This window comes from Barbatula barbatula (genome assembly GCF_947034865.1).
Source record: "Barbatula barbatula genome assembly, chromosome: 19".
Classification (NCBI taxonomy): Eukaryota; Metazoa; Chordata; class Actinopteri; order Cypriniformes; family Nemacheilidae; genus Barbatula; species Barbatula barbatula.
The window spans coordinates 10,854,291-10,881,859 of NC_136782.1; the positions used below are offsets into that span (position 1 = coordinate 10,854,291).

A 27,569-nucleotide genomic window follows, 5' to 3' on the forward strand; every position below is an offset into this window, starting at 1 on the left:
AGATTAATGGCGATTTGAGAGGAGCATGGAAAGGCTGGTTTTAGACATGGTATTATGAACACATGAACATACTGTATGAAAATGAAATTTAATGTGGAAAATATGTGCTTGCCAAACATGACTCATCCAACAAGAAATACAGTGAAAATTTTTGTAAAAATGTCGCCCCATGTGATTCTTTTCGAAAGTGCTAAACCATGCATCATCTAATTTGTTCAAGGTCTTCAGTGCACAATTCAGCATGGACTGTAATTGAAATCATTTAAGCAGGTATTTATTTTCAACATGGCGTACGGCTTACTTCTCACCCATTCAGCTCTCTGCAGGGCTTTGTGCCAAATACTGTCGCCCTCCAGCACTGTCTTTCCCTGTTTTTCCTCGAAAGTCATGCCTTCCCTCTCAGCATCTGTGCAGACATGCCCTGGATCCTGTTGGCCAGATTCATAGGCACCTTAAAGCTACGCAGAGGCATCTTGGCAGCACGTTATGTTCTCACTAATCAGGCACAAAGTATGTGAGAGGTAATGCTCACGTAAGTTTCATGTTTCAGTGTTTGTGTCTGTTCTGTTTTTTACGCTCTTGGAGTCATCTTTAAGATGGACATACATAATAATCATAACAGAGGGGAATATTAGGGAGGTACTCATAGTGTAGTGCCACATCATATTTCTCCACTGTATATTTAAGTTGACCTCTAAGAGACACGGCACAAAACAGCATCCCTGTTCTGTTATCCCAATGTTGCCTGAAGTCAAAATAATTTGTACGTCAGACAGATCGAATTTGACACATTTCCCTGTTGTTTTTCTTTATTGTCACATGGCGTTTAAGAAAATAAAGATCACATGTACAGCAGTTCTGAAAAGCGGTCTTCACAGTAGAGTGAGAGAATGACAGACCCATGTCCAAACCTCTTATTTAGCAATGTGTTAACCTGACAGACAACTGATCCACAGGTAAAGGACACAGATAAATGATAACAAGTATAGGGGATTTCCACAACATTCAGAAAACTGCCGGCTTTCTAACTGACGTTTTCATGAACTGTACACAAGGAAGAGCAGCAATTTAAGTGATAATTCACCCAAAAACGAATATTCTGTCATCATTTGTGCATCCTCTTGTAATTTCAAACCTGTATGACTTAATTTTTTCTGCAAAACACAAAAGAAGATATTTTGAATAATGTTGGTAACTGGCACCCATTCCCTTGCATTGGTTTTGTGTCCGTAGGCTACAGTAGAAGTGAATGGGTGCCAGTGCTGTTCAGTTACCAACTCCCTTCAAAATACCTCAGTTTAAAATGACAAGAGGGTGAGTAAATGATAACAGAATTTTCATTTTATTTTCAGAATGACAGAAGAACTAGCTTGATAGAGCTAGCATTAGCATTTATTTAGCATTACAAATCATGTTTTTTGTTCCGGTTGGAGAATTTCTCAGATTACAATTTAAATTCTAAAAGCTACTCATTCAACCTCATTTTCAATACAGTGAACTGCTGTTTTTTTTACGGTATTTTGTCATGATAATTAAAATACGGTAGTGTTTTCTAAAACAAAGTGACATCCAACTTTGAACAGTTGTCATCTTTGATCTTTTTTTAAATATTTTACCAACTATGTATATCCAAATTGTATGCATGTTGCATATGGGTTTGTTTAGAGTATAAACAAAGCTCAGCTTTGAGAGGAATTTATATTTACATATTGGGCAGACACTTTTATCCAAAGCAACTATCATTGCATTGTACTGACTATGTGCAATCCCCTGGGATCAAACCCATGACATTGGCTTTGCTAAAACCATGTTCTAACCACTGAGCCACAGGAAAACCTTATTTAAGTCAAATGGTAAGTAGCCACAGTCTACTTCTTCTCTACTTTCCGCTAACTGAGACCACTTTTACTGCACCTATGCATTGTTGTTCTTTTGTTGCTTCTATTGTTTTCCCCTACTTTGTAAGTTGCTTTGGATAAAAGCGTCTGCTAAATGACTAAATGTAAATGTACTTTGAATACTACTTTATATGCTATGGTGTGTAATACCTCATGTCTTGTTTTGTCCTTATATTTGGAAGGTTTTCAAGGGCCACTGTTAGATCCAACTATCACACAGGTTGCTTTTAAGAAACTCATTGATATAAATATTTACTTTTCAGAGGATAAGTTACAGATTTTTGCAAGAAAATTCCTAGTGGGGTGCACCTACTGATTTGTAAATGCTAAAGATGATCTGAGAAATGCAAAAAAACTGAGCAAAACTGTAAAAGGCTATATAAGACAGCATGATTTGATATTTGCAGCTAAACAAAAACGGTTGAAAAGACATCTTAGGCCGTGTTCAGACTTGACTTCTTTTTTTGACTTTTTTTAACTAATCACATGTTTAAAAACTACATTACTAATTTCTCACTAAAAATGTTATCAAACGTTGAAATTGTAACTTATTTATACAACATTTATTAAACTATGCTCCAACAGGCGTTTCGGACGCCATTTAATATTTTATAGCTTGAGCCTTCTCGACCAATCACGTTCCTTGCATGTTGTTATGGAAACGACAGGTCTCTGTCATTGGTTAGCTGTGAAAAAGGAGCTTGACGTGTGGTGCTATTTTCAGAAAAGTTGAACTTTTTTCAACTTAAAAAGACGCTCTAAGCTGCAAAAAAATAAGTTTTTTTCAAACAAGGTTTACATCATAGGATTACAATGTAAAATAGACGCAAGCCACTTGAAAAAAGAAGTCAAGTCTAAACCTTAAACAACTGCCCAACTGTTGATCTATACTTGCCCTAAATTCAAAGAGAAGCTGCACCAATGGTAATGCATAAATATCCTATATATCCCCTGAAAACAGTGAGGGGTTGCAGATGTAGGTTTCTTTGTGGCTCTCGTGTTCTTCCAGCAGTTTTTCAAGGGCTAGAGACCCCTCAGGGGCCTGCAAGGGCTTTGCCTGCTCTGGTTCTGGCGAGAATATAGGCAAAGTCAGGGGCACAGGGAAGAGCTGGGTGCCAGATAGTGCCGTTGGCATTGACGGTGCCTGCATGACGGGGCCAGAGATCGTGGATAAAGACTGGGCCCATGGAATATAAGTGAAGTCTGGGACCTCCACCTGAGGCAGAGTTGAGTTGGAGGTACTCACGGCCTAATTGAACAAGATAAGAGGTTAACGAGCATCTATTAAAACAACATCTGAAAGACAGCCATTAAGAGATAGCAGTGGTTTGGTTCGTGTCTTACCCCAAGGTTGGTGAAGAGAGGCGTGTGTGCTAAAGTCAACATGGAGGAAGGGCCCACCACAGTGTAACTGGGACAGATCGGCTGAACGTACATATCAGCCGTGTGGGAGGGGAGGGTTTGGTCATGCTGTTGGCAGTCTGGTGGAGACCAGTGACTTAGAGGCTGGAGAGCAGTCGTGCTGGTGGTCTGGGCGATCCATCCGGTGCAGAGCCCCCCGACATCAATCACTGAATCATTGAGGCCAGTCTGATTGGCTTCCGTGAAGGTCCCTGTTAGAAAAGAAATGCAGCGGGTATGTAACATCGCTTGACAATCAAAGTAACGAAACGTTTAAATGTTACTTACCACCATGTGTGTATGTAGGCAAAGTGTTGTGGGGAACCATCATCTGGAAACCCTAAAATATGTATCAGTATCATTTATTTATATTATACAGTAGTACACTTCTTGTTAATTTATTAAAGAGATTGTAGGAGAAAGTCTGTCCTCATTTTAACTCTACTGACCCCATTTCTTTGGATCATGATGAACAAAAGTTGAGAATGTCACTGTTCTTTTTTTTCACACAGTGAAAGTGAATAATGACTAAGGCTGTCAGGTAACGTTGCAGATAATATTACATTTATTTCTGCTAGTCATGCTGGTTTCGTACAGAATGGTTGGTAAAGGCAAACCATAAACATCTTTCTCATTGGTTTATTAATTAATTTTGAATTAATTAGTTTTCTCCCTGCAGGTGTAGAGACTGGAGTCAGGGGAATCTTTGGACTGGATTATTTCTACATTAACTCACTCTCTAAATCAATATAAATTTCTTTGTTCCGATGAACACAGAGAAATATATTTGTAAAAACGCTTGTAACCAAACAGTTCTTCGCCACCATTGACTACCATAGTAGGAAATAGGACAATGGTTGTCAAAAGTGCCCAGAATGGTTTGCTTTTCTAAATTCTTCAAAATACCTTCTTTTGTGTTCAAGTTATAAAGCAATTTGTCCTACTACGGTAGTCATAAACAACAATCACAATACATAAAAAAGCTTAGTGGTAGAGCATGGTGCTAACAACACCAAGGCCATGGGTTCGATCCCAGGGAATGCACATTCTCAGAAATAAAACGTATAGTATAATTCAATGTAAGTCACTTTGGATGAAAGTGTCTATCAAATGCAGAAATTTAAATGCAAAAACAATCATTGCAACATGCAGTACTGAAAAGCTTGGGTTTGCAAACTTTGGAATGGGGCTATTTTTAAACGTTTGGTGATTGTTTGGGCAGTTCTGCATAAAAATGCTCTTTTATTATTGAGACTTTGTAGATTCTGCAAAGGAATTAAATCTCAGGAACCCAACTGTATTTATAACCGTTACTTAAGTGGTGTCTTTGAGTTGGCTTCTTCCCAACATTGTCAGGCTTTGCAAAGATCTTCTGCAAATCCAACACTTGCCTCCACAAAGACAGTCAAGGGTCTTCAGTGCTCGGTTGGAGACATGATGCAAACGTTTTTGCACCTTATGTTGTTGAGATTGAGTTTGTGTACAAACATAATGTTAACTCAAAAAACATTGTTTCACAGGTGTCCAACTTTTAGTTTGAGAAATTATCAATCTCTAAACAGATAGTCTAAAGGTTTACAACCCATCTGATCAAGAACAATTAATACGATTCATTTGTGAAATCATTAGCCTGTCAAGACAAGTTGTTCCACTTCAATTTCACCTAAAAAGACGACAGGGACTTTTGTCTCAGACCCACACCTGGTAGATTGGATCAAGGCGTTTCCTACTGTGGCCCCCAGCGCAACAATGACAGAGTTGTTTTATATGTGCCTCTCAAACAGAGAGAGAGAGAGAGAGAGAGAGAGAGAGAGAGAGAGAGAGAGAGGTGTTGAATGAAATGGCAGAGACCAGAGCCGTTGAAAAACAGAGTTACGACACTGCATGGTCACATGGTTCATGGAGCGCTTGATAGTTCCAAACACATCCATTTGAATGGATTTTAGCGGGACAAACACTGGCAAAAATATTTGCAAACATTTTGCGAAATATATTGGCACATTGTGTACACTTAATACTACGTTGACTACATTGAATTGGATCATTTTGTCTGGGGAGTAATACGAATTTATCTATGAATATAAGCTCTACGAAAATGAGATATGTCCGCCAAATCGTTAAAATGTATAAACTTGCCGTTATTTCACCAACTGTACAGCAAATTAGTTTGGGAGACATTGAAATGAATGGGCTTCAATGCAGTGTTTGGAACTATTGGTCACTCCATGACACAAGTTACTTCCGCATTCCATTCTTCCAACGGACGTCTATGAGAGTGTCGTGACTCTGTTTTTCAACTGCTCTGGTAGAGACCACGTGGAGGGGCTGGCTTACAGATAACCTAAAGTAACAGATGCAGATAAGAGATGATCTAGGTCTTGTTCTGGGTTTTAATCATGTCTGTAGGGCTTCTTGGAGAGCAATTAGAAACTCAAGTGCCATTGACTTCTTGAGTATATCTTTGTAAGGAAACATCAAGCATTACAATAGAGATGTTGGCGTTTCTTTGGGAGATCTAATGGTGTATTTATTTTTTCAGTGGTTACACAGTTGAATGTATTTAACAGTGACACTCACTTTCTCTTTTCAGTAATTATTTTCCCTCTTTTTATGTTAATTTAATGTGCGAACGAGGCTACTGTCTGTTTATATGTGTTGTCAGGTATAATTAGAAGGTTGATAGGCAAGCCTCTTGGCAGGTCTACAAACTGATTTGCATAGGCCCTCTGCCCAGCCCTCTGGCTGTATAGGGGAATAGTTTAACTGACACAGAAAAACACCTGGATTATATATAACCAAAATCCCCCTTAGAGTTTGAATGTCTGTAATCCTGTCTTTCTGCACTCAGTAAGGCTCAGTAATACCAGACTTTGGTTCAATGATGTGATGGTCATTTTTTCAATCAGGTGTATATTAAGACAAATGTCATAACAATGCTGTAAAAAAATTAAATCTTAAAGACCCATCTTTTAGCCTAAAGGCTAAAATTGTTGAAAAAAATCATGTAGGCCTATGCATAGTGGTAATTATTATTTGTTTTAAAAAACTTGTTCTTGGAATTCTTAATTCTTTTAAGGGATTCATTCATGAATCGTACAAAAATCGTATGATCATTAGAAACTGCCAGGAACCTCGGAGTCATATTTGATGAACAGCTTTCCTTCAATGATCACATTGCAAAGACAAATGCCGTCATGCCGATTTGCATTATTCAACATAAGAAAGGTTAGACCCTATCTCACTAAGCATGCGGTACAACTCCTTGTCCAGGTCGTGGTAATCTCAAGGTTGGACTACTGCAATGCTCTCCATGCTGGTCTTCCTGCAAAGACTATCAAACCACTCCAGCTGGTTCAGAATGCAGCTGCATTGTCTTGTCTTCCAACAGCCCAAAATGGCTCATGTGACACCCCTCTCATGAGATCATTGCTCTCCACTGGCCGGATCAGATTCAAGTCACTAATGTTTGCCTACAGGACAATCACTGGATCTGAACCCGCATACTTTCACACACTCCTACACCCCAACAAGAACCCTGCGTTCCGCAAAAGTGTGGCGTCTTGTATTGCATTAAATCGCTTTCCCGCACGTTCTCCTCCACAACTCCTTCCTGCTGGAACATTCTTCCTAACTCAGTCCGGTCAACTACATCTCTCACAACATTCAAATAACTACTTAAAACCCATCTCTTCTGCCAATACTTGACAGACAAATGATTAAATTATATAAAAAAAGAAATAACCCTCTCTCTTTCTCACAACAGGTGTTGTTCTAGCTTTGTTGAAACTAGTAACTTGGTATTAGCACCGATTATTACCCCTCGATTTATTGCTCCTTAAAAACCACCTATGAGACGCTTTGGATAAAAGGGTCTGCTAAAAAACTAAATGTAAATGTAGAAAAAATGTAAATACTGAAACATCCTCTAATCGTAACCCTTACCGGTTTGAACGTGAATCGTACTGAAAAATAATATTGTACAAATTCAAATGATTTCATTTATATTTCATTTGATTTTATTTTGATTTGATTCAATTTATTGTCATTACACACATACAAGTACAGTGCAACGAAATGTATTTCATAGGTCCAGGCTAACAGCTTTGCATTGCCGTAGAATATTTTTTTTTTCTGTTGGACACAAATAAAGATATTCTGTAGAATGTAGGAAGGCAAACAGTTATGACTACTTTTGACTACCATTGTAAAAAAAATTCTACTATGTTAGTTAATGGTGGCCAAGAGCTGTTTGATTACAAGCTTTCTTCCAAATATCTTTCCCTGTATTTCTTTTATACATGAACAAATTTATACATATTTGGAACAATTTGGGATGAGTTAAAGATTTTTCATTTTCAATAATCTATCTCTTTAACATCCAGAAGGTTGATTTGCAACAAGACATTAGTAAGGATTCTCGAGGACTATTAAATATAAATGTTGACTGTTATTATTACAAGTAATGATTGGAGTGCCACGACCTGAAGTGAACTACGGTATAGTGAGAACACAAAGATGCTCAGTAGCATGACTTACAAAGTATGGACACATTCATGAACCCCTGTTTTTGTCCAGGCCCCCGCTCATTATTTTCACATAACAATGGCAAATAAGTGACACTAACCAAATGTCTGCACTCAAACAAATACACAGAGCTGTCTCTTTACAACCCAATGTCTTCTAATTCATACACTCTTTTCTTTCAGGACCTCCTTTTCAGCCTCACATTTGGATATCTCCATTGTGCATTGGATGGATTAAATAAAGAACAAACAGCAAGCTAAGACTTGAATACACAATGAATAAGGACATGTTAGGGGGCAGTTTTAGTAATAAAAAACGTGAGCCGTTATTGAGTGTGCGTGCACGTGTGGGTTTGCGTGCGGTTCCTACTGTGGTGGTGAGGGGGGCCGGTTTCATTCTGTTTCCTCGCTTTCTGCGAAGCAGCTCCTTGACGGGGTCTTTGACTCTCACGCCCTGGTACGGCTTGGATGCAGAGGCATCTGATGAGGCTGTTCAGACAACATGACAGATGTAAGAGAGTCTCGTGAAAGTCGTACCAATTTCCGAACTTTTGCACCTTTAAGACTCTTTAAAACATGTAAGAATTTCAGGTTCATGCCAAAATAAATAAGGTGTGGCAAAAGGTGTTGAAGGTTTCAGTAAGACAACTCGTATCGCTTTACCTGGAGCCTTGTTACCTTTTGTATGATCAGATCTGAAGCATAATGCTACTAGAAAAGTTATTAGGGAAGAGTGTGGTCATGATAAGCCCGGGGGACACCCACATTAACATTTTTAAATTCAACAAATCCCACTCCAAAGTCTCACAGTAAACACTATAAGCACTAAGGCAATTCCATACATCAAAAATCCACCTGATTCTGACTTTCCTCAAATGCATGTGATATCTCTGTTGCTCAATAGCATCTCAGTTGCATGCTTAACATTTTTCACCTCCTGAGTGAAATCCTTCACTTGTCTCTCCATGTTAAAAAGGAAAATGTCATGTAACTACTGCAGACCCACTAGCTACTGGATGACTACATGTTTGATTTATTTCAAGCCCTACCATACGTACACACACATACACGAAAGCTGCCTGTAAAATCTGTAGTTCCTAGAAATTGAATGTAAAAATCTAGTCGTTTCAGACCATACAGAATGGGATTTTGGTGCCGTTTTTTATGCATTATAGTATAAAACAGAGCTGTTATCTAGATAAAGCTATCACGTGCTTTGTACTTTAAAAACACTAGAAGCAGAATATGTTTCTAGTGTAAATTAAGTAATTTTGGCTTTATACAAAAACATATATTGAGCTGTCGAGTTGGTACATGGCACGGCAGCAAACAATGTGTGCTGCCCGTCAATGGTGAATTGTAAAGAAAACATCCCAGCAGCGAGCACTGTGTACCCAAGGAGGTGTGATTGTTTGGTGATGTATGATTGCCAAACAAATGTCCTTAAACCTTATTCGAAAACAACAGAAACAAAAGAAATCTAAGTGAAAGTTAGGGCCTGAGGTGGTACACTTTCTCTATAGTTACAAAAGGGGAAAACAATGTTCATACCACTAATTAATACCTATAATTTGATCAATTAAAAAGTGAGTCACTATTTGTGACTCATGAATAAATCATTCTGTGAGTCACGCATGCTTGAAAGCAGTTCTAAGATGTAAAAAAATCTCATAGCGATTTTACTGTTTGCTTATCATTGTTTGCATAAAAGTCTCTCACACTCCACACCCCATTCTGAGGAAAGTATCTTGCTAGAACAACTGTTACGTCTTAAGGGTAAAGTCCTCAATGTTTAATCATCAAATAAACAATCAGAATTGGGCCTGTTCTGTGCTGTTACTGTAATCACAGATTCATGACATGCATTGGTCTGCCAAACTAACCACCTGCAATCTCTATGACCTTCCCGAAACCGTCATGGCCATTTTCAAAATGAACATATAGTTCTAGTACTAGATTGTTATTTTGGGTGGTATATAGAGTTGAACAACAGTTTTCTCCTGGTTTAGGATTTATGCATTTGTGACACAAACATAAATTAAATTGTGAACTAAAAGTAAAAACTAAAAATAAAAGTGTAAACATATAGCAAAATTACACTACGGTTGCACAATACAAGCACAGCAGGATTAAAAAAAGATCAAAAAGAGGAACCTATGCAGCTGTGAAGACTTTTTTATCAGGAGGATGGCAATTGCTCAGTTTTGCATATAAAACTTTAGTTGCTCCAAAGTGCGACTGGTTACTGTAATGGTATCTATCTATCTATCTATCTATCTATCTATCTATCTATCTATCTATCTATCTATCTATCTATCTATCTATCTATCTATCTATCTATCTATCTATCTATCTATCTATCTATCTATCTATCTATCTATCTATCTATCTATCTATCTATCTATCTATCTATCTATCTATCTATCTATCTATCTATCTATCTATCTATCTATCTATCTCAGACAATTTGGCATATTTAGCAGACTTCCAATATCAAAGATATTCACAGAACATACATGCATAACTCATATATTTTGATAACTGAATGGATCGTTATTTGCCTGGGATGGTTCACACGATGAAAGAATGTTACTGTAAGAAGTTTTGAAGAGATTGACAGTTCCACTAATAATCCGCTAATCCGTTTTGATCAACAAGCTATATGCTTTCAGTTGCTGGGCATATTGTTGAGAATTGTACATAACCTTTTGCACACATGTGCCAAAACACATGCAATTTGCCTAAATCAATAAGAAACTCAAGTCTAATGTGAACAAGAAACTAACTGTTCAGAGAGCCAAACTTATTGTTTTGAGAAAAAAGTCTCTAAGTTGTCTAATAATAGGTCATATGAAATGTCATGTTGTGTCATATTATCACATGGATGATCAAAAATCTGTCAGAATTCTGAAGAAAAAGCAAACACTGAGCAATTGACAAATCATGTCACTTGTCAAAATAGGCACGCTGTCATGCTTACAAGAATACATTTTTATGAATCCAGCTTTGAAGTGCATTTCATTAAAACTATTACATGTGCATATGGTATACCAAAATGGACTTCAAATCTTAAATCTTCACAGCATATATTTAGAAATTGTACTTACATTTCCCCATGTGCACACTTGAATACGTAACAATCAATACTGTTATATCTATTCATAAGGCTTTTCTAAACCTGTCCTGAGATCATCTTGTAATTGTCCAGTGGTCGCTTGAGTGGGCTGCCTTATAAAGTTTCAAGTGATGTCACGACTTAGAGAAGCCACAAGTTCACATATAGTGCAAATTATTTTACTACCACCAGCATCAACACATTTATGAAATCTACGTTATGCATGTCAATAACTGCTCTCTTTAAATACACATAAGGGGTCTTTTTTCTCACAATGGTCCCAGTGGGCAAACTAAGGCCCTGTCAGGAGATTTATTTATAATTTGCAACAATATACAATACTGATCAAGTAATGTTATTCAACTAAAATAAATTGGTTATATTATAAAAGCAACTTATTTGAACTCCACCGTGGAATAAATAAATGACTGTTATAATGATTGTAATGATAATTATATATTACGTAATAATCATTTTAATTAATTTTATAATTTTTATGTTATTTGAGAACTTTTCTGTTGTTTTTCTTAACACCATTTACTTAAAAGTGTTAGCTAAATATTATGCATATACGATTTTTATATATATTTTAAAATGTCAATTTTATTGAATGAAATGAAAATGTGTTTTTCTGTGGGCACAGTTGTTCAAATCTGAATCCAAAATTAGGCTACTGAGAATACATGTAACCCATCTGAAACTGCCACGCTAGTCAATTTATTAGTGTGGAAAGGAAACATCTGCAGATACTTTGAGGTTCATTGACCACTTAAGCTCTGAAACACGTCATGTTCCGTTTCTCAGGTTTATCATTGCACAAACATTACACATGTTAGCAACAATAACAGGAAACCTTGTTTTAATTCGAATAATGTGCTACACTTTATGCATTGAGCTGTAGTCATTAAAGCATCACTATTACATGTAACATTGTAAGACATCTGCACAGCAGTTTGTCCATAGAATACAGAACTGACATACAGTGATATTTTTGCATCATTTTTAAAGTTCTCAGCTCACTAATCATTTACAGTAAATCACTTCTGAAAAATGCCACAGTTAGGAGGAATAAAGCAGGAAGCTAAAAATACTTACTTCATCTTCGTGTAAGAAGACAGACCTTCCTTCTAGTCGAAAGGAGATTTAACACTGAGTCGAACAGTAAGTGCATGAAAGCATTCTCTAATGCAAACTACATTGTGGTCTCAATGCAAAGAAGCAATTTTCAATAGGCCTCAGTGAGTAAAGAATTTCCTCCTATGAAATCAATTTTATACTGATTTGCAGTACAAGTCAATAAGGTCAGTTAGGAAATAAACTCTTGTTGTCTGTAATCCCCACTCATACATGTCAATTTTCACATTGTTAACCAAAAATTAGCTGAATCTATTTTTTCAATTGTTACTATTTGTTATTACAAAAACGAGGAAGATATTAAACAAGGCCGACTTTGCTTCAGGCAATTTAAGCATCCTAATCTACAAGTTCAGTTATTTGACAAGTTCAAGTTCTCAATGAAATGTTGAAATCAAAGGGATGCGAAGAGTTACCTATCTAATTTTTTTACCTGGAGCATTACTGTGAGACTATAGCAAGAAAAAAGGGAAGATTGGAGCAAATTCATCTCATTGTGATTGACATAAAGGCAAAGTGTGCTGATACATTTGTTATAAGGTCAAATACCACAATACAGCCCTTGGGGTTGATGCAGATAAGCCTTTGCTTTAAGACAGCTTTAGGTTTCATATTGTCACGATCCCAGTCTGTTCCCCTGTTATTTTGGACATTTATGTTATTTCCTGTTGTGTGCCATGTTTGTAGTCCTTTGCAGTTAATGTTGTTAATTAGTTTCCCCAGGTGTTTCTTAAACCCTAGTGTTTCCTTTGTCTGGTGTCTGTCTTTGTTTTATGCTTCGTTCAGGTTTGGATTGCCTTGATTTGTTTTCGTATTATTTCATTAAATTTATGCTGCACGTGCATCCGCTTTCTCCCCAATTACTCCCGTTACATAGTGATCTACTGGCTGAAAGATGAGTTTTCTCCAAAATCAATCTTTTATTGAGGCGCCCAAAATGTGTGTCTGGGGTTTATGACCTATTGGTGCATGTTTGAACTTAACATTTGTATGTTTGTTATGCGCAGAGGCCTTGTAATATTACTTGTCAACTTATCACGCTTTGATGACACTATCATAACTCATAAAAATCTAAGATTGGAATGTTTAAGCAAGTAACAGTGAAATGTTTCACATCTACAACTCAGGTTTGTCTGCGGACAAAGGGGAACAAACCGCGAATTAAACATTTAGAAAACTTTACAATTGTAACAGGAACAGAAGAAAAGTTCTTCTTCTTCGAAGCAGAGAGCCAGAACGAATTTGAAGCTTGAATGCCAGGCAAAGTTACAGGCTGTACCCGCCACCTCTCGGAATGCCAGGGCAGGCAAAGGCCTGCAAAACAAACAAGCGTCAGCAGTGCGCCGCTCTATCAACAAACTCCAAACACTGCAGACGCATGAAGTAAGACACAGCAAACTCTGCTTCTGCCTTTCGTGCATCTCCCTTCCCCCACGGTGGATGCGGGAAGGGGACCCGAAGATAATCCCCAGGGACTGACAAATGCGTTTTATATTTACTGAACTCAACTGAACTCAAGTATGGGCACGACCTGTCATAAAGGGCGAAAAAAGCCATTGATGATCCGTCTCATATGGCTCGTTGTTAGTATTGCAAAACAAAGGGACAAGCAGTTACACATGCTTGGGCTACGGCAAAAGCCATAACACATAAATAGAATAAGTAACAAAAGGGCAGTGAAAAACCCTTTTCGGACTTAATACATAAAGTAACAATGGATGGGAGTCTTTTTATGACAAAACAAAAGGTCAAAAGATTAATCTGTAGCCACGCTGTACATTCATTTGCGTTATGGTGGAACAGGGAGGGGAGGTGTTAGGTAAAAGAGAGCCAAAAACATGAGAACTGGAGTAGAGTGCTGGGCCCGAGGCAGCCCCGAAACAGATTGTGTTGTCTCGAATGAATCAAATAGTTAGGTTTCTCTTGACACGAGCAGCATAAACAGCCGTTATCCATTTGAGGTTGTGCAAAAGGGAAAATGTTGTAAAAACAAAACCGTGATGACTGTGATGTCTTCCTCCTTCAAATGCGTCTAAAATGCGATAAACTGCTCTAATTTGGTGGCAGATGTACAGTGCTGACTGTGCAGTAAACAACACGTTACTCGTCGTGGATGGGCAGGTTTTTCAACCACTTTTGGTGGGTTAGAACACGCAAAGGTATAACACCTCCAGCTATCAAGCGAATGTCTGCAAAATGCTAACTTGGATTAAAATACATTTTGTTGACAGCATTTAGCACTTTTAAGTAATAGGATTTTTATTTATTTCCAGTATATTTTTATTACAGCAATTTATACCAATTATAATATGTAGAGTGAGGTTGTTTCAAACTTTTTTCCGTCACACTTCAGTATGGGGCAATTCCCTTTTCCCCCAATAAACTCTTAATTTGTTGCTTATTAATAGTTATGACTGTAAGGTGGTTGTTGAGTAGGATTTGAGATGCAGAATATGTGCTTTATAAGTACTAATAAACAGCCAATAACTGCTAATAACAACTAGTTAATAGTGAGAATTGCCCCCTATACTGAAGTGTTACATTTTCTCACTTGCATTTAGCACTATTAAAATTATAGAATTTGTATTTTTCATCTCAATATCTTTAAACAGTCCCAATCAATCTGAATTGTGATATAATGCTATTAAAATATTTTCATTTAATTAAAGATTAATCTTTTCACCAGAAAATGTGACCTTATTCTATTTTTATTCCTCACAATCAGTTTGATATAACTGACACCGGTTTAGTGGACCAACTCTTTATTGTTTTGCCAGAACATCATTAATCATTAATGAACATTCATTCATTCATTTACATGTCTCTAAGTTAATTCTGGTAAATGATTGCTCTATTGCTGGGTAATTTGTGTAACGCTACCAGATCTAGTAATCGCATCACATGAGTTCAAAATATGAGTCTAAACAATGAATGTAGTTGTTATCTTAAAGTCAACAATACAGTCACTTAAAATTATATCAACACTTAATATATAATCCCAACATCACTCAGATGAGTTTAAATGGGTTGAAACTTGAAACTTTACTCAATTTGTCTAAGTTTAAGTCTGTTGGTTGACCTGTTTGACCCCTCATGCATTGCATCATGCAAAAATATCCCACTACTGTTATTAGGCTGTTGTTTTGTGGTTTGTTGTCTTTATTTATACTACTTCAATAGTTTTTGTTATGTCTGGTGGTTATTGTGGTGAAAAGCTTGTCTTTCTACTTTATGAGGTTTGTTTGTCACCCTTACTGAGGTTTGTGGGTCAAGAGTGTTGTGAGAGGTTGTAGTTCATTTATTTGTTGAAGAAAGGATGTGTCTTGTTGACATGCTACAAGAATGTGTAAGCTGAATTCAAAAATCTTTAGGCTACATTTAACCTAAAGTAACTTGTATTTTTACAATCATTTGCGGAATGATCTGCCTGCTGATATAAGATCAGCAGATTTAGTAGCCATCTTCGAGAATCGGCTAGCAGCACATCTCTTCCGTCAGCACCTGACTGATTAGTTCTGACTTGTATCTCGTTTCTACTCTTTCTATCCTTAAATAAAAAAATGACTTAGCTTTGTATACTGTGGTAGGCTATGAGACCAGTTTTACTGCACTTATGCTTCTTGTTGTCCTTTTGTTTGCCAATTGCTTCCATTGCTTACCTCATTTTATAAGTTCCTTTGGATAAAAGCGTCTGCTAAATGACTAGATGTAAATGTAACGCAAAATGAACATTTTAGGTCAACAAGTTCCCATACTTGTTTTAAGTTAAATGAAGACTTCATTTCTAATGTATAGGGAAAAGATATGTATGTGCACATCATGCAAGTCTGGCAACTGGATTGGTTTGCCAGTAATCAATAAATGATTGTTGATTATCAGATTGGCACCTCTCTCAGTAGCTGCAGAAGGGGGCGTGGCTAGCCATAAAGTGCTCTCTCAGGCCCAGAAATGCAACAGATTTGCTTACAGTAAATCTATAGTATAATAAAAATGTGCATTAGAGAGTGATGTTTTCAACAGTTAGAAAGTCACTGTCTTTTGCTTGTCAGCAATCTCTTAGATTCTCAAATTAAAAGATTAACAAACGAATACAATTTCCATTTATGTTTTCTTGTTAAGTCTGAAACTATCTTGTGAACTCACATGCATTCATTTCAAGCTCAATTAAATGTAAGGATAAGTGTGCTTAGAATTCAGATTTTGGTTTTATGAAGTTTTAATAATTATAAATGTTATTAGGAATGTAATAAACAAGAAACCTGATAAGTCCCAGTACTGTCTGTAAGTCTGCAGAATCTATTTACTGTAACATGCATGAACTTAGTACAGTAGTTTTTTAATGGTACCACACTGTAACATACTTCCCCTTTTGTGAATAAACAACAGCAAATGGTCTCTTGCCAGGGATTTTTTAAAAGCTTATCTTGGTTAAACAATAGCGCTCAATAAAACGAGCGGTCCAATTCTTCCAAGGAACTACCGAGTTGTAAGTCCTGGAACTTCCACACATTATTTAGTTTTCTTAATCTTCAGTTCTCAACTTTATCTTATGATCACTACGCTGATAAACTCTCTCTTTCTGGAAGTGAAGCAGTCCACATTTCTATTTGATGAATACAAATAATTGAAATATAGATCAGATTCTGCAGTCTAATGAGACACATTATACAGTATGTTTCAAATCAGTTGGTAAAAATTATATTAGGTAAAAGGCTATTGTGGAGGCATCTAGGTTGAATAAGTTAAAACATCCTTAAATGACAGTTTGTCATTGTGCATGGTCTCTGCTTCAAGGTAAAATCAAGGTCAAGTTAAAGAGTGTAGTCACTGAGTTGCAAGTGTGGGCCTGTGTTACAAAGTTGAAGGCAATGAGTATTCTAACAATGTATGCCCTTTTCGCTCTAGATTCAAATGATAAATCGAAACCTAAACGTCACTGTTCCACATCCAAAATCCTCATGCAGACAGAAAGGTGTGTCCAATGTGGATTGCAGCTCGTCAATACTCAAGTCAATTTAATCATCTTTCTCAGGCACTGAAACCTGTAAAGCAGAAATTGAGAAATGTACTACCTGCCCCCATCATAATGAGCAGCACCACATCGTGTGTGTAATGTGATATATAGCAAAGTGTGCAACAGAAGTGACAGAAGAGGGAAGGAGTGAAAGCACAGGATCTATTCTAATGGATACATTCATTTGTTGTAAAATCTGTTCGCTTTTTCCTGGATCGTTCTTGCATACATTTTTTACTCCAATTTTTTTTTACACCCGTTTTACTATGTAGCATTTTATATAGTATCATTAAGGAAGCCATACTTATCATAATAGCTCCCTTGTTGAAATAATGCATTTTTATATATACGTTTTTATCATTCTTTCTGGTGTTTTATGTTTGTCAGCAGGGGAATATCCTGTCAACCCTGTTACCAAAAGTTCAATAGGAAACACATTTTTGAAGACACATGTGTAGAATATTTAGATTAAACCTAAATAAAACTTTACAGTAAAAGCATCGATTTGGCTTTTAAAAGAAAACATAACATAAAATCCACAACTTTATCCTTTTTTTGTTTTGAGTTTTATCTTGTTTTTACAGTTAAAATTTAGCAGACCATGCTCATTATGAGCAAGATTGATTATTTAAGCGCCACAGCAGTACAAAGCTGCCCTCTAGTGTTCAAAAGCTGCATATATCTAGTGACTACACTTCAGAAATGCAGTATTCAATCATTCACAATGTTTCAATCTTTTTTATAAATGCACTTAATTTGATACATAAAAAAACCTTATAAATCAAGAAATATAATAAATCGTAAAATCTTTTAGAAGAAAATAAAATTATCAGTTGAACTCTATGACAATAATGACTAATAGCATAGGCTCCATAAACTAAACTAATAAACTTGTGTATTTTTTAAGTTTTATTGTCATGGTAAATATATATATATATATATATATATATATATATATATATAATTATTATTAATATTAATAAGAGAATGTGCTTTTTATAATACCATAATAAGAACATTGGATTTATGAGGGAATATTTCGAGGGACCAACATACCTAATTTCATTTCACCTATAGTTACATACAGTTCACCCAAAAATAAAAATGATGTCATCATTTACTCACCATGTTGTCATTTCATAGCTGTAGCCTATGACTTTCTTTGTAATGGAAAACACAAAAGAAGATATTTTGAAGAATGTTGTTAACTTACCCCCATTCACTTGCAGTGGTTTTGAGTCCATACAATGGAAGTGAAATGGGACCAGTGCAGTACGCTTACCAACTTTATTCATGATATCCTTTGTTTATTGCGAAGTGATATAGGTTTGGGATGACATGATGTGAGCGAATGATGACATCATTTTTATTTTGAGGTGAACTATCACTTTAACTAGCCAATAGCTGCGATTCGTGAATTGGTTAACTGTTTTAGACAAAAAAATGGACCAATAACGGAAAATAGTTGTTTTCGGATTAACGAACATATTTTATGACTGACTATCGTCGGTAGATGTCAGTGTATGATCTCAGTTCGACTTCACAGGGCGCTGCGCAGACCAATCAAAGTACCGCGAGTTTTCAGCGATTGGAAAGCACTTCTGACGAAATGCTCTCGCGGTACTTTGATGTCACGAGCCGATCGTTTTGCGCAGCACCACATGAGGTCAAACCAAATCGATCATTATCACTATAAAGTGCCTTTGAGACGCCACTATTTAAAAACAATCTGAGATTTTCCATTTAACTTAATATTTTTTGTATTCAGTAGACCTTTAGCTGTTAGAAATAAATGTTGGTCAAGCTCCCACACTTTTTATTATTAAACTGCAAGCAGACACCATAAGTGCAAACCACAAAATATGTCCACCCAGCCATAGACAAATTCAAAGTAGAATAAATCAAAAGTATCATCATCAATACACTTGCTGATTCCAGGATTGCCAACATTCACTGTTAAAGCTGACTGTGCAATGTTAAAAATATATCTTTGGATTTCTGAAAAGTTTTTATATTAATTAATATTTCACTATGACAGGGTTAACATAAATATATATATTTATGTTATATATATATATACTACAGACACAATATGATGAAAATGGGAAATATAAGTGTAGATATGTACTGTGTGAAGCGCAGTTTAACCTCTACTGAATCGGTTGTATTTTATTCACTTATTACACTGTAGTTAGCAGTATGTGTAAATCACATACATCGAATAAAAAAGCATATGATTATAAGAAAAAAAGATTATTATTATTGTGTGTAAATATTTGGCCATTTATAATAAAACCTCACAATGTCATTATTTTGCATTATGTTCATGATGGCTCAGTGATTCTGATGAGGACACCAAGGCACTTGATAGTGATGTTGAAACACACACGTAAGCTTAAAATGTAGCCCGACTGTGCGATTTGACATAAGTCAAAATGATCGGATATTGCGCGTGTTTGGGAGGACTAGCCAACTAAATTAAAAGTTTGGTTTATTATAGACTTTTGCGAGTGCGGAACATAAACAGCTGTTTATATTTTAAGCACTGCTGCTGAATCGAGCGTCTTAGTTTAGCCTACGTTATTTATGTTACACTGCATGATGACGAATGAAAGAGTTCCTTTTACTGGACTGCTTCGTTTCCACATGTTTAAAACAGGTAATTCCTGAAATTACACGTTTGACAGATGTCCCGCCTTCTCAATGCAGGAAGCAATGTAAAACATTACCGTCCGCTTGACTTGATACGATCACACTTGTTGATTGAGCCCGACTGTCTGTCTGCCTATTCCACAGACCTTTGTCTCTGATCATAATAGTCTAAAAGCGCGTTCCGTCTTGGTCAAGCGAAAGATCAGATAAACAACATGGTGAGCAGTCAAACAAGGGCCAAGCGACGTCAAATACTGCCCGAATCACATCTGACCGGAGCTCCTGCTGCTAATGAAAGTGCACCGAATACACTGATACCGACACAGATCAAGGCAGACACCTGCACCGGGGAATCCAGCAGCAAAAGAGGTGGGTACAGTAATATTCACTTAGTAGTGCCAACTATTTTAAAACGTGCTTGAGAAATACATTTGAGAAAGTTTAAAGACATTATAGAATAAATGCACATATGCACTATACATTCAATAGGCATATTTTTAATATGCGCTTTTGTGTGCTAATATTGTCTGATAACGTTTGAATTGTTTCCATTTACAAGTTACCTTTACAGTAGCCTACAACATGAAAAGAAAACAAATATTGCATTCTTAAATGTTTCATATAACGAGCCATTCCCTTATAAAATGTTCTGACTTTGTTTTATATGCATACCATGCATTACCATAGTTTTACTACATATGTCATGGTTAAATTATGGCTATTGAAGTGATACCATAATAATTGAATATGTTTGGTATGGTTTTACTACGGAAACTGTAGTTAAACAGTAACATAGCTTTGGTTGTTTTAACATGCAGCTCACTAACAGGCCTATATTTCCTTAGTGAGAAAGAGACAAAAGGCCATATCAGAAAAGGATTACCTTGGTGTCCGGGTGAAAATGCCAGTACGGGACATGCTTAGAAATATACGGATAGCCAAGGGCATTGACCAAAAAGATGTGGTATACAATTTTGGCTTTTTCTTCATATTCATGGCCATACTGAAACATATTCATCATTGTCCTTCTTCATCTCTATAGGGGAAACAATCCAAGGGATCCAAAGGTAAGGTTGAGAGCTCTATTATATTTATATAATCCTCTCAAATTTGTTGTTTTTCTAAATAGCAATGTCTTTGGCTTAAAGGGGATAAGAAACGGGTCAACACCAGTGTAAATCGCAGGAATTGTCTGGTGAGTGTTAAAACGACTGCATAAGTAGCATGTTTATGCTTAAGATGTATAGACACGTGTGACCTTTATTTCATGTCTGTTATAGAAAAAAATGCAAACAAAAGGTTTGGAGGAGCTTGCGATCATAGTTGAAGTGTTGGAAGAGGATCTAAAGACCTGTCAGTCTTACAGATCATCAAACAAAAGGCTTTCAAGTTTGTACCATTCAGAGTATGAAGAGAAATTCAGGGGTGAGGATTCACCTCAACAGGATTTTATCATCCAATATAACCAAGATAACGAGTTGCCACTGTCTCCAAGTTTCTCTGCACCTTCAAACAACTCACCTGCGTATTCTAGCTCCAGCTCCAGCTCCTACCCTTCTCCTGTTTACAGCCAGGGTGCTGATGTTTTCTTTATGAACCAGGTAGAATATGGCATGTACGAGACAGATGAGCACAGGTATGATGATCAGTATGGTATGTCCTACTCTCTTGGCATTCAACACCAGGTTCCCTCCCCCCCAAAAACATATCACGTGAGTCCCAATGGAGAAGACCGGGAGGTTTCGATGCAAAACTTTTCACCATGGCACAATCATCAGGAGGAGGACTGGAGATGTATGGCCTTCTTCTGGGCCCAAACGGAAAGAGAAGAGACTTTTCTGAATGAAATATCTGACCAAGAGCTTCTCGCTGCAGACGAAAAGGGGAGAACGTGAGTTGCTGCGCATTCTTTTTTTACTTCTCGAGAACTCGTTCAAAAGTTCAAACCATTGCAGATGGTTACTTCATGCAGATGTTAATAGGTGATCCTTCAAAGACGGATGTAATTTATAAAAATGAACGAAACGGCACGCAGATCCTGGAAATAATCTTCCAAGCGCGAAGAATAGAAGGGAGCGCTTTTGGAGTGCGACTTTTATTTGAAACTTTTATGAAATATAGGGAGATAGAAATAGGGTCTGCCATCATCGTTGTCACGTTGAATAAGCAGACGCATTCGTTTCTCACTTCCAACTTTATGACAAAGCCCATTATTAAGTCCTCAAGCAGGGCAGGAGAAAAGAGATTAATGGCTCACGTGGGAACCCAGCTGAAATCTGAGGAACTTCAGCACAACAGAGATTGATGACGTGGTGTATCCACCAGTTTTGACTGTGGCCTGAAATTACTGAAACGATAGTTATTGATATGCTCACGCACACAATCCTGACAAACATACTGTAAACCTAAACTAGTAGCTTGTGTTGTCACATTAAAAGATGCAGTTTACCTTTTCTGCAAGATCAATAGCACTTCTCTTATTAAACAACTGTTGTTTGCAGTTTGCCATACCATGAAGTTGAAAACTAAACCGGTTCTGCTGTAAATATAATAGGACTAATACAATCAATATTTTTCTTTCGTAGCTTCCTTCACAGAGCGGTTGAGGAGGGAAAAAGAGCTCTCGTGTTTGTTATTGCCAGACGAATGGCAACTCTGAGGAAACTGGATACGAAAGATCTAGAGGGAAAGGTGACATGCATGCTCAGGAATACACAATTTAATCACTCAACAAATGTGGATTGTTTTGGTAAATTTTGTTTCCCCCTCCTAGACGCCCCTTCATCTTGCTGCACAGAGAAATCAACACTTCATGGTGTCTGATTTAGTGTCACTTGGTGCACATATCAACGAAAAGGACAAATATGGGAAGACGTGTGTCCATCTCAGTGCGGAGAATGGATACATTAGAGTCCTGGAGGTGAAACTGTTATATGCCTCTGTAATACCAAACAAAAAACAGCCACAGGAAAAATTAAGAGACCATTTTATAAACAGTTTTTCTGATTTTAAAATGTAAAAGGAAGGAAGGACGCGGGAACCGGCGAACGTAAATCTACTTTTAATATAACAAAAACAAACAATAAAATGAACTTAAAATGCCGGTAGCTACTTCACGGTCGAATGCCGGCCACACAAACATAATAAAATAAAACACAAGTCCAGGCCCTGTCCTCTCTCGTTGTACCCTCCGGTCGCTCGTCCTTTTATGCTCCCGGAGCTCCTCCGTGAGAGATGCGAGACCGGTGCAACGCGCAGCTAACACTCATTATCACTTGCATCACCAGCCTCGGCCATTCCCCCACGGCTCTCGTCCCGCCTTGCTCGTTACAGTACTATTTATAGATATGTGTTTGGGTTAAATGATCATTTTTGTTTCATTTTGTGAACTGCTTACAATATTTTATCCAAATTTCAATTAAAATTTTTATTTATTTTTGCATTTATTTGCAAATGAAATGAAAACAGGAGAAACAGGTGAAAATAACAAAAAAGATGATGTTTATTTTTCAGATCTCCAATACTGCTAAGAAATCATATTCACTTTTAAGCAATTCAACAGTAATATTTCAACTTGTACAGTAATTAGGAAAAGTTCAAACATAATTTTTTATGTGATAACCTACATTTTTGTACACTCGTCATGCTGTCAGTCTGTCACATTGCTGCTGGATGACTTTATGTCACTCCTGAGGTTTGATTTTGTTTAAATTCAACAGACACTGGACTGGAATGACCACAATACATTTAGAAATGCTGATTTGAAATGAAAATTTGGAATGGTCTCTTTTTTCCGAAGCGTATTATGACTTCTTTTAGGTTTATGCATATGTAAATACTTTAATTTCTAAATCTCATTGTTTTTGACAGGTCCTGAAAGGTTTTATGAGGAGTGGCGTTTATGTTAATTTAGAGGAGAGAGATGCAAATGGTATATTCACTTTTTTTCTCTTTAAGCTAATGTTGTTAGCACAATGTGCAACCATTCACTGCTTTATTCATTTCCATACAAGCAGTTCAATTGTTTTCTTAGGAAAATTGGCAAGTGCCATTTTGACTACTCATTACCACCGCACGGCTGTGGCTACATACCTGCTTTCACATGATTCTAAAAGAATCTAGCAGTACAAGTCATTAACTTGTTTTTAGAATCCTGTCTTGCTGGCAAGCATCAGACCATCAAAAAACAAGAAAGTATCATAAAAGTGCTCCACATGACCCATGTGTTATATATTCAGGGCCTTCTGAAGTCCTACAGTGGTTATGTGTATGAGAAACGTAATGAAATCTGGCTTAACAGTGTTCAGTTCAGGAATGAACGATTGATGTATGATAATACTGTACAATATATTCAGGTAATGATTTTAGAATCAGACTGATACGGTTCGTGACACTGAATTATGAATTATATCAGTCTGTTTCTTACATAATGCTATCCTGGTAAAAGTGTATGTGTTTCGGGCCACTTTATGCATATTAAGGGGTTGTGCAATGGTGTTTTTTTCAGGACTCAGCGCGCTGCAGTGTGCAACAGTTGCTCTTAACAGTACGGTACGAGAACTGAAGCTGTGCGGGTCTGCAGGTCAGATCAGACTGCATACGCTTCGCAAAGAACAGATGATGGAAACGCTGGAGTGCCTTCTGCAAATGGAGTACTACTTACACGCTTTGGTGAGAATGAGAATGATTTCATTATCAAAATGATAAGCTTCATTATTAAAGGGAAAGTTCACCCAAAAAAATTTAAGTTCTATTATGTCTAAATATGAAGATATTGGATAGGAAATTTGTTTTAGTCCCTATTCAGTTTATTTAGGGAGGAAAAAAGCAGCCTAATGAGCACTTCTGAATTTTGTATTAAAGTCACCATGCAATCAAACAGTAAAATTGTGTTTTACACAGTGTTGCAGTGATTATTATAAATGACCAGCATTATTTTATTGTCGTCATTTGCACTTGTAATCTTTAATCAAAAACGTTAAGCTCTTCTCTCCCTCTCAACAACAACTTCACCACATGACGTCAGCAACAATGGTTGGTGCTCCCCTCCAGGCCCAATTTACGTCAAACCAATTAAAAAGGGAAGGGAAAAATAAAGCCCCGCCCTACTTTTTTTCTGATTTCAGAAGCCGTTTCACTCGTATACACGTCACGATACGGAAAATTAGTCAACCGCAACTTTAGTTTCATGGTGACTTTAAAGCAACACTATAGAACCTTTGCTCATGGGTTACTGTATAAGATTTCACGTGGGCGGCATAATAAACGTGAATTAGTTTAATAAGCTTTTGTAACCGTCAACATGACATTCAACACAACCAAATGTTAAAAGAGCATTTAAACACAATTAGCTATTACAGAATCCTATTTTTTAATAAACATTTCCTAAATCCCCTATATAGTATCAGGTTCGTCTTAATGGGATGAAAAGAGGTGTTAATTCAAAGCTTTACGAACCAGCCTCCTGTCAGTCAAATGAAATGAAGGTATGAGACACGTCTTCAATCTTGACTGATGCAATGCGATGGAATTTGAGTGTTTGATGGAATTTGAGTGTTGAAAACTGATTCTCTAAACTTGTCATGCACACTGTTCTGTCTTGTGTTTATTGAATTGTTTACTCTGTTTTCCAGGCCATCAGCAACATGACTTAGAAGTGCTTTGGATACACAGCTGCTTCTAGCCATAGATATGAGTTTGTCTGCCAAGTAAGGCAGTGCTTTTAACTGACGGTAAATGTTTTAGAGTTAATACAAGCTTTAACCTGCCATTGAAAAATATTCAGTATGTGTGTATTTTAGAAATTTTGAAAGTTGAGAAATGTTTAATGGCACGGTTAAGCTATGTATTATGCAACTGTAGGTTTTGTTCACTGAACAAACGCAATGGTTGCCTGTTAGCTGGTTTCTATGAAACTTCCACTGTTTGTTACGTTTGAGTAGCAGAATCTTAAAAAAATTAATCGGGGTTGTGGTTTGACCTGTGAGTCTGTTTAACACCACAGTATTTCCTATTTGCTCTAAGAGCAAGTAGTTTTGAAATTTACAGTACGAGACTGGCATGGTGGTTTCTTTTTAAGACCAATATCATTTACAAATATGTACATGTACGTACAGTGTATTGATTTTAATAATTAGCCCTTTTGCAACATTGCAGGTTGTGGGGAATTTCGTATTTGAATTAAAATGTATGGGGTGGAAAATTATAGTAACTTTTACACAAATTGTCAACAGTATGTTTACTGTTGGCTCTGTGTAATAATCTTGGTAAAATCTTGTGTAATGATGATCCATTGTCTTTTTTTGACATCATAATTGTGGCCCAGATTTAATGTGCTGTTTAGTCACTTCCTCACAGACACAAACGTGTTTGTCTTGTATACTGGGGTTGGCTTTAAAGGTTTTTCACCAACATAATATTTTGTTATTTCCACGAAATTGGTAACATACTGTATCTCAGATGTGATATTTCGTAACTGTCAGAGGTTTGGGGTGTTTTTTTTCTCTTTTTTATAGATGCTGTTTTACATGGTCAAATTTACAGCAATTTAAGTATTTTAAGGTTACACACAGGGGGTTAAAATGTATGATATTTTATTAGTAATTTTTTGTTATACTCATATTGTTTTGAGGGATATGTTAGCATATATAAGCATTAAAATACAAATATATGTTTATAACATGTTAAGGGGAGCTACAGTTTTTTCGTAATAGTTCGTAAGGTCGTAATAGTTTCTATTTTACATTAAATACATACATTTATTTAGCTAATGCTTTTGAGGTAATACATACCTGTATATGCATGCTTTTTCTGTTAAGTAACATGGTGTATAAAAATAGTGGATATAAAATATTTAGTACATATTTTTACCAGTTATCTAAGTACATTTTATCATTGTTGTTTTTGAACATATTGGGTTATAAAGGCTATTGTTGCTGATATTGAAAAAATAAAATAATTGACTTCTGTAATGGCCAGACATTTGTGAACACCTATTAAACCTTTCTCAAACTGTTTAACTTGAATTTTGTGATTAAACTTTGTGCTCTTTTATTAACAGTATCCAACACACAAGTATTTGAGTGAACAGAGATCTTTTTGGAGTGTAATGATTTTATTGTGTTGCCCCCACTATCACAAAGACATCATTCCTGGTCATGCTGGAAGTATCAGGTCTCAAAATGTCAAAACAAATTGTACAGACACAACTGTTCATTTATTGAAACAACAAGGTGTTCTCAAACTACGGCCATGTGTGCTTATTTTCATCATTGTGGGTATATAAAGCAGATTTCTGTGACACTGGTATTGGGAGTTATTTTTCCATTACTTTGGCAAGGGAACTCTCATAAACTTAAATTATGAGTATTTGCCATCACTCATGTCCAAAGCAGGTTTTTGCTAGAGGCATTACAGGGCATGTTTGTACAGAGGCGATGCCTTTGTAATTATCTTGTTATCCCATACATATTCTTGAAAAAAAGCTTGATATTCCACTCATGCTGTCTGTTATTTTACATTCAGGTCTGCATGCATGCAATTTATTTTATGTTCTATCTTAAAGTGAAGTGACAACCGATGACACAGGAGTCAAAAATAATTATTTGATGTTGCCAGTATAGCAGCCTGCTATTAAAATGCGAGGAGTGTATGTCTGTTCATTCATATTTTTTTTAAATCGCAATTCCAATGTAAATGTGTGCACTTTTAACTGACTCGCTTTGTGAGGCTGTGATTCTTCTATTCCTTTAAGCAAAATCAGCCAAGGCAAAGAGACAGGAAGAAGTACTGAGTGAAATGTTTAAAGCACCTGTGCCCTAAGGGCTGCAGGT

The 27,569-nt window shown here is 36.6% G+C and overlaps 2 protein-coding genes across 9 annotated transcripts; one reads left to right on the forward strand and one right to left on the reverse strand.

Moving 5' to 3' along the window:
• Window positions 1–73: 73 nt before the first annotated feature.
• On the reverse strand, window positions 74–12,124 carry pou2af1 (POU class 2 homeobox associating factor 1). Of its 8 annotated transcripts, none has more exons than XR_013788026.1 (6): window positions 10,930–11,073; window positions 8,193–8,311; window positions 3,588–3,639; window positions 3,243–3,511; window positions 2,124–3,147; window positions 74–1,458 (listed from the first exon to the last, which is right to left on the reverse strand). XR_013788026.1 is itself a non-coding variant. In XM_079481684.1 (5 exons), exons 2-5 carry the CDS (start codon window positions 8,217–8,219, stop codon window positions 2,839–2,841), a joined length of 657 nt encoding a protein of 218 aa, XP_079337810.1. In that variant the 5' UTR covers window positions 8,220–8,311; window positions 12,033–12,124; the 3' UTR covers window positions 786–2,838. The 8 variants fall into 8 exon arrangements, 4 of the variants coding, with proteins under 4 accessions (XP_079337812.1, XP_079337810.1, XP_079337809.1 ...); XR_013788027.1 differs by lacking the exon at window positions 10,930–11,073 and adding an exon at window positions 12,033–12,124 and having other exon boundaries at window positions 780–1,458; XR_013788028.1 differs by lacking the exons at window positions 8,193–8,311; window positions 10,930–11,073 and adding an exon at window positions 12,033–12,104 and having other exon boundaries at window positions 780–1,458.
• Window positions 12,125–19,799: 7,675 nt separating this feature from the next.
• Window positions 19,800–26,798, forward strand: LOC306908182 (uncharacterized protein). The gene is made up of 11 exons (XM_079480830.1): window positions 19,800–20,106; window positions 20,583–20,701; window positions 20,780–20,804; window positions 20,886–20,932; window positions 21,018–21,628; window positions 22,323–22,428; window positions 22,511–22,657; window positions 23,608–23,668; window positions 24,245–24,408; window positions 25,140–25,223; window positions 25,371–26,798. Exons 1-11 carry the CDS (start codon window positions 19,953–19,955, stop codon window positions 25,389–25,391), a joined length of 1,539 nt encoding a protein of 512 aa, XP_079336956.1. The 5' UTR covers window positions 19,800–19,952; the 3' UTR covers window positions 25,392–26,798.
• Window positions 26,799–27,569: the final 771 nt, after the last annotated feature.

Coding starts and splice junctions, on each gene's coding strand:
- pou2af1 (XM_079481683.1), bottom strand. Junction 3,640..8,192: donor CGGCCCCCCTCACCACCACA/GTAGGAACCGCA, acceptor TACATATTTTAG/GGTTTCCAGATGATGGTTCC. Junction 3,148..3,242: donor CTCTCTTCACCAACCTTGGG/GTAAGACACGAA, acceptor TTGTTCAATTAG/GCCGTGAGTACCTCCAACTC.
- LOC306908182 (XM_079480830.1), top strand. CDS start 19,953: ATGGTGAGCAGTCAAACAAGGGCCAAGCGACGTCAAATACTGCCCGAA. Junction 20,107..20,582: donor GGAATCCAGCAGCAAAAGAG/GTGGGTACAGTA, acceptor ATATTTCCTTAG/TGAGAAAGAGACAAAAGGCC. Junction 25,224..25,370: donor GTCAGTCAAATGAAATGAAG/GTATGAGACACG, acceptor TCTGTTTTCCAG/GCCATCAGCAACATGACTTA.